General features: G+C 48.4%; 5 protein-coding genes across 5 annotated transcripts; 4 read left to right on the top strand and 1 right to left on the bottom strand.

Moving 5' to 3' along the window:
* Positions 1 to 1,237: 1,237 nt before the first annotated feature.
* N7520_010050 (uncharacterized protein) lies at positions 1,238 to 2,395 on the top strand (the record flags this gene model as incomplete). Its single annotated transcript, XM_057143984.1, has 4 exons — positions 1,238 to 1,783; positions 1,843 to 2,020; positions 2,087 to 2,206; positions 2,265 to 2,395. 4 exons carry the CDS (start codon positions 1,238 to 1,240, stop codon positions 2,393 to 2,395), a joined length of 975 nt encoding a protein of 324 aa, XP_056993272.1.
* Positions 2,396 to 2,826: 431 nt separating this feature from the next.
* Positions 2,827 to 3,393, top strand: N7520_010049 (Acyl-CoA N-acyltransferase; the record flags this gene model as incomplete). Its single annotated transcript, XM_057143983.1, has 2 exons — positions 2,827 to 3,339; positions 3,391 to 3,393. The coding sequence occupies 2 exons, from the start codon at positions 2,827 to 2,829 to the stop codon at positions 3,391 to 3,393; spliced, it is 516 nt and encodes a 171-aa protein (XP_056993271.1).
* Positions 3,394 to 4,557: 1,164 nt separating this feature from the next.
* On the top strand, positions 4,558 to 6,633 carry N7520_010048 (lysophospholipid acyltransferase family protein; the record flags this gene model as incomplete). The annotated part of the gene is made up of 1 exon (XM_057143982.1): positions 4,558 to 6,633. One exon carries the CDS (start codon positions 4,558 to 4,560, stop codon positions 6,631 to 6,633), a length of 2,076 nt encoding a protein of 691 aa, XP_056993270.1.
* Positions 6,634 to 7,301: 668 nt separating this feature from the next.
* On the top strand, positions 7,302 to 8,180 carry N7520_010047 (uncharacterized protein; the record flags this gene model as incomplete). The annotated part of the gene is made up of 1 exon (XM_057143981.1): positions 7,302 to 8,180. The coding sequence occupies one exon, from the start codon at positions 7,302 to 7,304 to the stop codon at positions 8,178 to 8,180; it is 879 nt and encodes a 292-aa protein (XP_056993269.1).
* Positions 8,181 to 8,436: 256 nt separating this feature from the next.
* N7520_010046 (uncharacterized protein) lies at positions 8,437 to 12,859 on the bottom strand (the record flags this gene model as incomplete). The annotated part of the gene is made up of 7 exons (XM_057143980.1): positions 8,437 to 8,988; positions 9,038 to 9,288; positions 9,338 to 9,584; positions 9,634 to 10,080; positions 10,129 to 12,408; positions 12,504 to 12,692; positions 12,779 to 12,859. The coding sequence occupies 7 exons, from the start codon at positions 12,857 to 12,859 to the stop codon at positions 8,437 to 8,439; spliced, it is 4,047 nt and encodes a 1,348-aa protein (XP_056993268.1).
* Positions 12,860 to 12,929: the final 70 nt, after the last annotated feature.

The raw sequence follows: 12,929 nt of genomic DNA, 5'->3' as shown, positions 1-12,929 counted from the left end.
AATTTTCCCACTACCAGAGGCCGTGGTTCCAGCGACTCCAGACCACCGCGAAGAGTCACTAATTTCCGAAGACCCTCCAGATGGATACTCCAATTTTCATGAGATCCCCGGTGCTTCTATTGCAAGTTTGGTTCCAACGTTAGAATTATAAAATAGCGGCCATGCGAGTGAAATGATGCTCGGATGCTTACCTCTATAATAGCCATCGTGGCAACGATGACCAAAGTCGCATCAGTAGGAATTTTATTATCCTCAATGCGCTTGTTCACAATATTAATTGCCGCGTTTAGATGCTTGATTGTTGTAAGAGACGCTCGAGGTGAATGACCCGGGGAAAGGTGTATATCGGCACACCCAAGAATTGTATGGAGAAACGCATCATCCACCATAATTAGAGATAACCAGTACTCCGTTATAGGGTTAAAGGCAGTTTGTTTCTCAATGCAGTAGTATTTTTGCCACCCAGTGGTAATATCTATGATGGTCAGGAACGTTCACATATGCATGTTGACAACTTACAATATTTCAAAAGATCATGCATATATGGCTCTAGCCGGATCGGTAACGCGCTGAAAGGATCAACACCGGCAATTTGTGAAGACAAACTAGGAATCAGAGAGTCCCCGTATTTCTTGCGTTGGATATGATTGATCATCACTTGTCGCCGGATGCTCTTACGCGAGTCGGCATCTGGAATACCAGAATGACTGTCAATGTGAATAAACTCGAAAGCATGTGTATTCGATCTACTTTGCAAGGCCAAGTTCTTGGTGCCTACATAAATTAGCCTTTTGCGGAGTGAAACAAAACAAATCAAGCACGTACTTCCTTTCGGTCTTCCCCGTTTTTTCGCCACCTTTGAAGCAGTTGGGCCGATATCATATCGGAAGACACAGGGCTCATTCCCGGAAGGCCCCACAGGAAAGATCACTTCTGCTGATAAATTCATATTTCAGGGATCTACAATAGGAAGTTGAAGAGTATGAAAAGGAGAGAAAATGGAAAAAGACATGTTACTTTCAATGTTGGTCCAGACTTTGCTTAACTCCGATCTCCACGCTAATCCCAATTTGTACATTGGTGCTGTTGTAAATTGACCAAATCGGGAGATGATCAGCTGTATGGGACTTGATCCGGTTCACAATATTCCAGGACAAAAAATTATAGATCACGACTGAATTCTCCAAAATCTTTAACTTCATCCAACTGCATCTTCCATTCATCCTAGATATATTCCATGTCTAACTTCGGATTTGAAACAACCGGCGATGAGATCGCGTCCATTTGCTCCAACGCGATTCGAGGCAAGGTTATACTCATAACCGGTCCATCTGTTGGAAGCCTTGGTGCTGAATTTGCTACGACCATCGCCCCGCACAAGCCCTCTTTGATCATTCTTGCTTCTCGCGATACTTCTAAAATCGAACCCGTTGCTGCTTCAATCAAAGCCATTACACCTGCAGTGGCCACCCGTATACTTAAGCTCGACTTGGCCTCCCAAGCAAAAGTTCGTGAGGCCGCTGAAGAAGTCAACAGCTACGATGATGTTCCACACATAGATGTGCTCGTGAATAGCTCGGGTGTGATGGCAGTCCCGTACAGTCAAACGGCCGATGGCATCGAGCTTCAATTCGGTGTCAACCATATCGGTCATTTCTTATTCACGAATTTGATTATCAACAAGCTGGTATCGATGGATGGGAGTCAGATTAGTCGTGTCTTGAATGTTTCAAGTAATGGTCACGAGTTGTCTCGTGTGAGATTCGAGGACTGGAACTTCGAGGTATGCAAAGCATAGCGTGGATATTTCCGATCGCGAGACTAACAAATTCTCATGAATAGCATGGCCCCTACAATCGCTGGTACGCTTATGGCCAGTCCAAGTCCGCGAATATGTTATTCTCCGTCTCGCTTGCTGCACGATTTGCGGATAAAGGACTTATCTCCGTGAGCCTTCATCCTGGAGCCATCCGCACGAATCTCAGCTCTCATCTTGAAGCCGCTGCGTGGTCTGAACTCGGTGAGTGTTATCCTGCAACCCTTGAGATCGTACAATCTGAAAGATATTGTTAATAATTCTTCAAAGGCGAGATTGGTCGCAAACTTGCGCTGCCCAATTTCTACACAGGCTTCAAGTACAAGAGTCCGCAACAAGGCGTCGCAACCTATGTGTTCGCAGCATTCCATGAATCCGTACAGAGACAGGGTGGGTGACTAAAAATATCCTTTCTCGAGCTCCGAGTATACTAATCCTATTGTCATAGCCAACGGGAAATTCCTGGAAAACAGTCGAGTGGCAGACCTCGAAGAGTACAAATGCTGGGGTCGAGACTCTACAGAAGCGGAAAAATTGTGGAAGCTAAGCGAGATAATTGTTGGACAAAAGTTCAATTAATATGTAGGCTCGGTATTTTTGGACCTCTGGATATATATAATTCGGGACCTTCTAAATTTGTGTCTTTCAATTGCATAATATCTAGGTACACCATACAGTGCATTAATACCATACACTAAACAAGTGGGCATTCAGTGTTGAACTTTGAAAGTTCATGATATATCTCTGGCAGCGGCCTGGGGGCTGCCACCCTTGCAATAGAGCCAACTGGCATATTGCGCCATTGCGCCACAAACATCCGAACATTGAAATGCTCGAATCGATGATTTTACATATATCTCTACTTCGTACATCCGACAGATTCCAAGCGTTTAAATACTGTGAATATCTCGGTGATGGGCTCAGTCTCAGTTGGATCGAACCCGATCCAAATTGCAATTTACACATCGGCAGAGCTCCTCTGCCAACCATGGCTACCAGATCTCACACGAATGGTTAACAAGAGCTACCTCGTCAGCTCCAGCAGTGCCATCAAACCTCTTGACGACAAAACAAGATTGAACAGTGACTCTCAGCTGTCTGAAGAGCTAGGACCGGATGGTTTTACAGCGGTTGCATTCTCCCATGGACCTGACGGGAAAGTGGACGTGATTGGCACGGCAAGCATGAAAAAATGGAAAGACGATAGTCTCTGGAGACCATATGATGCCACTTCTCAAACTACGAACCTGAATCAAACATGCGTTGGTGATTTTGAGCTCGCCGTGGTGGCTCTTCTGCCGGGCGCATATCGTGGACAGGGGTTAGCGGGACGTCTTGTGAAGTTGTGTGAAGAGGAGATTCTCCGCCGAGAGAGGACTAAGTCGCCTATTCGAATCATGATTCGAGTATCTATGGAAAACAATGGACAATATTGGTTAAAGCAAGGATTTGTTCCCATTGGAAGCAAGGCATGTCCTAAGGGCTTTTGGGGTTCAACGCAGGACTTTACTATGTGGGCAATGGTACGTGAAATGTCTAGAGAATCATGATCATCTGTATTACTCTGCACATAGTAGGTATATGTACCTGCATCTTTGGAGAATGTCAGGTACAACATTAAGTTGCCCTTTCAAGGATCTACTGAAACCCTTGATTACTCTTGTATTTATCCCAAGATCGTCACATTCCAACCTTGCAATCAGTATTCACCTTCATTCCATTCCCTCCCAAGCTAGATCTTCATTGGACTAAGACAATGTTTACTCGGATCAGGAGCCTTTCGCGTGCCATGGCGTCCTGGGGCTCTACTTAAACACCATGATACGCAGTATAGAGACTTTCCTTTCCGACGAACTACCGACGACAACCAGGCCCGACAATTGCGTTCGCAACTCACTCAATACACTCACTTAATACACTCCTTAATACACTCCTTAATATGCATTTCTCTACTGTGAGCGTGAATCTGCATGAGAAACCAGTATTCCTACTTCTCTAACAACCATAGACTCTCATTTCCACGACCCTGCTCGCTGTCGCCCATGCCGGGCTCCCCATCGCCAGTATTGAGTTCCAATCTTGGGAGACCTGCGACATTGGTGTTCCAGTTCAAGGTGAACCCAAGTACAAGGCCAGTGTCACCGCGACTACCGTGACTTGCGACAAGACCACTGTGAACCGTGACTGGAGCATCGATAACTACGCGTTCAAGGCCTACATTGATACCAAAGACGCCCTATGGTGCAGCGGTGTTAGCATCTGGAACAACGACGACTGTTCCGGCAATGTCGACTACTTCATGCCCCTTGACCACGAGCCTGTTACTGAGGGTGTGTGTCTCCCTGATTTCTTGAATGCTGGCTTTGTTTCATTCAAACTTGAATGTGATTTTCCCTTCCCCGGTGGTTTGGGAATTAAGGGACCTGAAGAGGGCGAAGGCGAGGACGAGGGCGAGGGTGAAGATTCCCCTTATTAAAAGGGAAACTCACCGGAATTAGCGATATTCACATTCCTTAATCCTTTTTCTTATCTTGTCTGTAATCTAAGAAAATCCAGTTATTTGGTGAAAAAAAAAACGGAGATTCCTCAAGATTTGACGCGCAAAGAGTTGAATCATCTAATCCCGCCCCCGCGTCTTCCCACTTTTTTTCTCAAACGTCCCGTCTCCACCTCACCAGCTTCAACCGTTGAAATAAACGTCCTACTGTATTTAATTATACCCAGAACTCCACGCGCCGATCATGGCGGGTCGATCAAAGTCCCGCCGGATGATCCCGTGGCTATATGACTTGGTCCTGTGGCTGTTCACCTGCGCCCTGGACCTTTTCTTCCGCGAGATCTATCCCAGAGGAGCATGGCGGATCCCCGAAAAGGGCCCGGTGCTTATTGTCGCTGCCCCTCATGCGAATCAATTCGTTGATTCAGCCATCTTGATGCACCTGCTGAAGTCGCAAGCGAAGCGACGTGTCTCGTTCCTAATTGCGCAAAAATCCATGAATGAGCCGTATATCGGCACTCTGGCTTCATGCATGGGTGCTCTCCCTGTTGTCCGGTCTATGGATTTGACTAAGCCTGGTAAAGGCCGAGTTTATTTACCCGATCCTGAAAATGATCCGGCCCTGGTTAATGGGATCGATACCGATTTCACCCAGGAGGAGTTTATGCCGGGCGGATCGCTCACGGTTAGGGGCCCCCAGGGACCGCAGACTGCTTCCATTGAGGAGATTCTCGGGCCTACCTCGCTGAGACTCAAGAAGGCATTTGACGCTCCCTTCACAGAGGACGGTCACAAGGGGGCGACTTTCAAGATTGCTCCTCACGTCGACCAAAGTCGAATGTTTTCGGCCGTCTACAAGGAACTTTCTAATGGGGGCTGCATTGGTATCTTTCCTGAAGGAGGTAGTCATGACCGTTCGAACTTATTGCCGCTGAAAGCTGGTGCTGCCTTGATGTCCCTTGGGGCTTTGGCTCAAGACCCAAACTGCGGACTGTCCATTGTTCCATGTGGTATGAATTATTTCCATGCGCATAAGTTCCGATCCCGTGGTGTGATTGAGTTCGGGCGACCTATTCATGTGCACCCTGATCAGGTTGAGGCTTTCAAGGCCGGAGGCACCAGCAAGCGGAATGCGGTGGGCTCTCTTCTCGAAACCATATACGAAGGTCTAGAGGCTGTCACACAGATTAGCCCGGACCATGAAACTTTGATCCTGGTTCAGTCTACCCGGAAGCTTTATAATCCTATCAGCAAGAAGATCCCTCTTCCCCTGGTGATCGAGTTCAATCGCCGCCTACTCAAGGGCTACACTCGGCATCGGGATGATCCCAAGATCAAAAGTCTCCGGAAAGCTGTCACTGAATACAATAGACGATTGGAATCACTTGGAATCAAGGACCACCAGCTGGAATGGGGCAATCTCGAGGAGAAGCCGTGGTGGCTTACACTCATCACCTTATTCTATCGCCTCTGCAAGCTTCTGGCTCTAAGTTTCGGCACATTGCCAGGTGTTTTGCTTTTCTGGCCTGTGTTTGTTACAACAAAGGTGATATCAGAAAAGAAAAGACGACGTGCATTGGCCGCTTCGGTAGTCAAATTGCAAGGACACGATGTCGTCAGCACCTGGAAAATTCTCGTCGCTATGGGACTAGCACCCACTCTTTACGCGTACTACACTATCATCGTGACTGCATGGCTCCGCTACAATCGTTATGACGGTTATTATACCCACTCCGTTCCCTGGTGGATGGCGGCAAACACTTATGTCCCCAACGCTATCCCTCTTTGGTTTTTCGCTATGAGCTTCTATGGCTTCATGATATCTGTCAGTTTTGCAGCTCTTCGATTCGGTGAAGTCGGTATGGACATCATCAAATCCCTCCCACCACTTCTCGTGGCACTCAATCCACTCTCCTCGTCATTTTTGGTTGATTTGCAGGCTCATCGAGAAAAACTTTCCGAGCGAGTCACGAAGACCATCGACGACCTTGGATTTGGTATCATGCCGGACATTGATGCTGAGATCCCGTCTGATTCATACAACCTTGATGCTTATCAATCTCGATTGAAGAGCATGCCACCAAGCGAACCAGAAAGTCGGGAGCGCAGTCGCAGCAGATCGAGTGGACCTGCTAATGCATCTCGCATGAAGCCATTGAGCCAGCTCACCTCACAAGGAGGCCTGGAGGAAGCGGATCGGAAGATCCAGACACTTAAGCACGGCAGGGGAAGACGCTCGAACACCATCACCGGGTACGAGACCGGTGAATCAATTTTGAAATACAAGCCCATCGTCGAGGAGGATAAAAAGCGGAGATAATTAGTCACGGCGCTTTCTACTTGGGAATTTAAAATTCGGTGAGGATTCCTCGTTACTATGTACATGACAACAGTATATCTTGTTAGTTGCTCCCTCGAGAGAAGCAATTCAATTGACTATATCGGGATGCCGATCATTATTTTTGACATCAGCCAATGAAGATCCAATCATCGAACGAATGATAACTTTAACCCGTAACTTACTCCAGACAGCACCAACCACACCCAAGCCTTCTGGGAAGCCGCCTGCCATGTTCTGGAATGTGCAAATTCGCTGGCATGCCTTATCAGTAATTAGTGACCCTCATACGGTCATGGATCGACATCTCCCTTCCTAATATGGGACTGGAATGCTAGATCTGCCTTCTAAATGGTGCACACCAAAGCTTTGACAAGCTCCCGCCACCGAGCATGACGCAGGAATTCATTCATCGCTCATTCAGACATGCTCAGAACGTCGAAGAGTGTGCAAGCCGCGTTTCAGTCCAATATCATCACCATTCCAGCCAACCTCCCCGCCATCTCAATACCTGTAATTCCCACGCAAAGGAATGATCGAATGATATATAAGCCAATCTTGAACTGCACATGGAACAATCAAGTTAATACCCAATCTATCAAACCATACCATCTCCCGATTCCCAGATCTCCATACAGAGCTTGGCAGCCATGCATTCCACACTCTCAACTCTCATCCTCCTCTCCACACCCATCCATGCCGCTACCACAGCGCGCATCTGGACACACTTCTACCCAAGCTGTCCAGGCGAACCCTTCGTCGACCTAAGCACCTACGAGAACTACGAAGAGACCGTTCCAACATCAAAGATCTCAGCCGGAATCTGCACTCAAGTCGGCGTGCCATCCTACGAACACAACCTCGTCAGCGCACTCTCCATAGACGCCGAGCTCCTCTCCAATGAAAAGGGCCACCCCTTCCCACCAGAGAATGGTCCAATCTGCAACATCACCATCCACGAGGTCCCAGAATGCATCGACGAGCCTCTTCTCACAAAAGAACTACACAACGGCGTCGCAGTGAGCGAATGCCATGAGCGAAATTTCGCTGCTTACAGCGACGTCTGGGTCCAGCTTGTTTGCGAGGGCGAACAAGACAATAAGAAAGAAACTCAACAAGCCGAGTCTCCGGAGGATCAAGAGGATTTCACTCGCATCGACTCGACAACTACTATCCAAACTACCGACGATATCCAGACTCCAGGTTCAAATACCAATTCTTGGCACCTTGCGCAGACGGAGCAGTCTGAGCGTGAGCCTGAGCAGGAGAGCCGTGTTAATAACGTTGGCCATTCTGAGAGCGATGCGATCGTGCATCGGATTATGGAGGAGTTGAGGACTAAGGCGCACGGATTGAATCTGGTTTCTGGAAAACCGAACTCTACTCGTCAATTGAATGGCACGGTGCATTTGAATGGTACCGCGCCTGCGAATGGTACCGCGCCTGCGAATGGTACCGCGCCTGCGAATGGTACTGTTCTTTCGAGGCGGAAGTTGTCTGTTTTGCGCAACCGGATACGTTTGTATTAGGTTGTTGGGGAAAAGGATGGTTGTTTTATAGGCTTGGATTATAGAAAAAATACATGTAGCTTTGTCAATAGTTCAAAATAAAGAGGAATATAATATCTTATCTCCATGTCTGTTAAGGGTAATAATGGTATCATTGTGTAGCTTGAGAGGGATGGGAAATGTAAGTTATAAGACAAACTAGATATCAAATGTGCTTGAACGCTTTATGCATGTTCTCAAAAACAAATGAAGATACTCTCCAGGTTCCTACATACATCTAAAATCCAAAGCTATCCAGCAAGGAATTGGCATCAGGCTCATGGAACATAGTTGGAGGCGGTTTGGGCTTTTGTTTTGGTGGAGGTTTCTGCTGGCTCTCATCAGAAACGGCGCTCTGATTCGCCTCAACATGTACAGAAGCAGAAGTAGCCAGCCGGACTGGCAAATCAGCAACGACCAGGCTGCTTCGGCGACGAAGTAGTTTCCGGTAATCAACACCGTTCTGGTCGAGCTCGAGTGCAGGCTGGCTTTGTATCGTCTTCGGGGTTGGAGGTACGCCCAAGAACTCCCAGTGCCGTACCAGATCTAGAGCGAGGAAATCACAGCCCATGCGGTCGTAGAGTCGGGCATTGCGGAGGACGAATTCCCACTCTTCGACAGGGCGGACTTGGGAGGCACCTTTGAGTGTTTGTAATGTCTTTTCGCGGAGCTGTTGGTAGAGGACCACTAAAGCGGGGTCGTTCGAGAGGTAGGATTTGGACTGGAGAGTCACTCGTCCTGGGCTTCCTGGTGAAGCTGGGGTTGGTAGGAGGAGAGTCTCAATCGGGGACTAAATCCTGTTAGTTTACGGGGCCGAAGCGATGGTCGGTCTGACATACAATAAGTGACCGTACGGCCATGTCCCGCCGTCCAAGCATCCAGAAGGCCCATGAGGCTTGCCATCGGTTGCCCTCGGAAGCAGCTTCTGGTAGAACCCTCTCCTCCAGGAGCTCTCGAAGGACTGGACCATTGTCCCCTTCATATGCTCTAGTAATCGCAATCGCAAGCTGGATGTCACCCATCTGGTTTGCCACAACGTTGGCGGCATCTCTTAAATGATCAGCCAGAAGGAAAAACGATGCGGCGTATTCTGAAAAAGTTAGTTGAAGACTAAAACCATCTTTGCAAGCAAAGCTCACCAAATCGTCGTTTCCCAAGCAGTGCATAGGCATTCTTTAGAGCGGACGTCTTCCATCGCGCCTCCTTGAAGTCATTGGCAAGCAAGCGCTGAGTAGGACCTTGCTCGCGATGCCAATGTGCAATTCGCCAAAGGCCTTGCAGAATGTTCTTTTTCCTGAGAGCAAGATAGTAGAGAGAACAATCGATGGGGTTTCTCTCCTCTGTTTTGGTATACTCATTCTTAGCTACTATCTCGAGTTGTGCTTTCTGGAGGGGATTAGTTATATCAGCATGAGACGGGATGGAGCAAGCGTACCAGCGATGTTAAGTCCGATAGCCACATGAACAGGCCGCTCTCCCGAGCAGCCTTCCATGTTAGCTTCCCATGGAATTGGCGTGAGACAAGATCCGTGAGCATATCCTGGCTGCCACTATGGAAAGCCCAAACAATCTCTCTCCATGACACGCGGTCTTTGTGCGTCATTCCTTGGCTCTTGCGCAGCATGTGTTGCCGGAAGAAAAGAAGATAGCGCGCTGCGTTCGCGTCCATTGAACGTCTGTGCTTTTCTACGGTCGCAACACATTCAATTGTATCCACAAGTCGGAACTGTTCATGACTGGACAGTTGTGGTAGTGCAATGTGCGCAAGGTTCTCGTTGAGAATAGCTGCGATGCTTTCATCGATGACGGTTGATTCCTCCTCTTCTAATGAAGCGTCGGCAAATGAAGAGCGCATCTCTTTTGAAGTCAATGTTTGCGATAGCTGCGAATGTTAGACCAAATTTATCATACGTAGCGCGCTGGGACGTACATGTTGTTCATCATAGAAACTCTCCAGTGGCATGTCTAGGAAACCATCCAATTCATCTCCCTCGGAGTAAAACTTTAACTTTCTGTGGAGACTCATCAAAATTGAGTGGACCAGAGTCGACTTTCCCGCCAAGATGCATTGCGCCAAAAATTGGGGGTGGAAGACGGGCAGTGGGCCATTCAAGCGACTAACGACATCGAAAAGATCAACGGTTGGCTGTCCTCGGGAAGGGATGCGCAGTCCGGAGACAAGATGATCTGCAACATCTATGTCCTTGTCATAGACAAATAATTGGTTTCCAGCACCAATAACTAGATGACCGTGGGTGAGCCAGCAAGAGTCACCAATGGGGTGAGGTGTGAGGTCTCGAATCCAAATCTCCCGAATCTGGGTCCATGAAGGATTGGAATCCAAATAGTCGTAACGTAGCTGAGACAGTAAGATAACCTTATGAGGGAAACCAACAGCCAATATAGACTGCTTATCTGGAGTGGAGGTCCAATCGAGGTCTTTGATGATATCGTGCGGAGCAAAATGCTCTTCAAACTCCAATTGGGCGTTGTTAGTGTCCCAGATGGTCAAGTGAGTTCGATCTTTATCCACAAGAGCGGCCTTGCGGATGGTACTTCCACTGGCTAGTGAGGGATTCTCGATGCCAGTGTCAACAGTTGACTTCAGTAACCATTCCATTTCGGACTTTTGACGATCAACCTTGGCTGTCCATGTGCGCACGACCCCGCTGTGGGTGTAGGAGAGAGCAATGTCAGGAGCAAATGTATCAAAGGATCCTGATGTTTCGGCTTTAGGCCCAGCTGGGTCTACAGGCAGGATGTAGGCCAAATCTTCCTCCAAGCCCATATGAAACACGCAGAACTTGCGAAGTCGACAACTTTGCTCTCCCTTTTCTACCCCATGTTGCTTATCTTGAGGATCCCATTTAAGTTCCCATGCTATTCCATGCATATCGGCGCCAATAGTCGCCACATAAGCCAAGCCTGGGCTTGCATCTGGAGTGGGAAGTGGGAGCACACACAAGGGCTTGCTTGATAATTTAAAGGGTAAGTGTGCCAACTTCTTGGCATGGTAGGAGCTGTAGTCATACAGCGAAATCCCATTGTGATGGAGATTGACGAGGAAATTGCCATTCTCAATCATGCAAGTCCGGTGAATATGTTCTTCGGATAATAACACACTCTGGTGGATAAGCATTGATCCGCTCTCGCGTCTCCTTTGTTTCCAAATCATAGCCTTGTTCTCATCCGTTCTCGATATAAGGGTGTCGCCGATTGCATTTCTCACAATCTTTTTCACAGGAGCAGTATGTCCAGACCATGATGCTCTGGGTACGATCCGATTCTTTCGAGGGGCGGGATCGAAGAAAACATCCACTTTCGAGTCATACCACTCAATTCGCCCATCAAAGTGGTGCACAATGATACTGAGTCTGTCGTCTGATGTGCTGCTCTGGAATGCACGTATTTGCGCGTAATCCTCTTGAGCACCCAAGCTTGACATGAATCCAAACTCTAGGCCTTCGACATGCAAGATATTGAAGACACTTAATTTTGTTTTCGCTTTCGAGCCAATGTCTTCCAATGCCCATGCAGATATATGACCTTGGCCGTCAATCACCATGCAGATTTCCGGGCTTTTGTTCGCGACTTCAATGAGATGTTCCAATGCATGGTTTTCCTTGTTGCCAGAGTTTCGTTCCACTGCGCGCTCTGTCGCGACACAGAAATCCCGGCTATCCAGAATAAAACCATATCGTCTCTGCAGTCCTTCATCCTTTTCTGATGCATCTCGGGGTTGTACAGATGCTTTCATATCGATATCCGCCCAAAATTGTAACGGTGAAAGAGCATGATGATCTGTCACGGCCCATACCCGGACCTTATTGTCGGCACATAAGGTATACAAGACATTGTCGACGGACTGCTCCCGGTGGTATGGGAGACGCCAGTGCATGCCCGTAATCACATGTGGGTGAGGAAGATAGGAGACCTCGAATCGCACCTCGTTCGGTCCAAAAGCTAGCCGTCTCCATACCTTGGCCATGCGATCGTATTGTCCTACTGTCACTACCAAGGCCGCGTCGGGAGAGAATTGGGCGAATTTCAAAGGTCCTGCAAGCTTTCGTTGCCATACCAAGCGGGGTATATCGTCGAGAATCCAAAGGGCGAGGCGGGAACCGCCCACTAGCAGCTCATTCGGAGAACCCCACGATATGGTACGGATAGGCTCGTCATCGTCGGCGTGGAAAGTGTGAACAAGAGACCACTAGATATAATTCCCATGTCAGCCAACTATTTCACTTAGCCGCGCGACATTGTCTGCAACGATAGCTCCAAGGAGTGGAGCCCTGGTATGCGCACCTTGGGTGTCTCGCCTTGGATACCCCACGGTTGATACACGAAGACATCGGAGCCACCGCACACTGCAATCTTTCCCGATGCTTCATTAATTTCCACCGCTTCCAGCTTTTCGGTATCATCGACGTAGATAGTTTGGAGGAGTGTCTGCGGACCGCCAAGGATGACCAGCGCGTGGCCAGATATGTACGCCTACGATTAACGGGTCAAGGTCAGCGAACGGGACGAGTCACAGGGGCAGGCAAGCTGTAGGAGAAACACTGGGTCATTATCCTTACAATCACTCGAACTCCATCCCATAGCGCAGTGCTGAACGACTGGAGCTTCGCTGGGGGTCTCCCCGGCAGTACCGCTCGCATAGAGGCGGGTGGGTTAAAGGTGGACGCTCGTTGCGCTGGGAGCCACGTTACACCATTGCCAGGTCCCAGA

Source organism: Penicillium odoratum, assembly GCF_028828045.1.
Source record: "Penicillium odoratum strain IBT 22623 chromosome Unknown utg000006l_segment0_segment0, whole genome shotgun sequence".
Classification (NCBI taxonomy): Eukaryota; Fungi; Ascomycota; class Eurotiomycetes; order Eurotiales; family Aspergillaceae; genus Penicillium; species Penicillium odoratum.
Note: the sequence above shows the minus strand (reverse complement) of the source record. Positions and strands in the feature narration are given on the sequence as shown.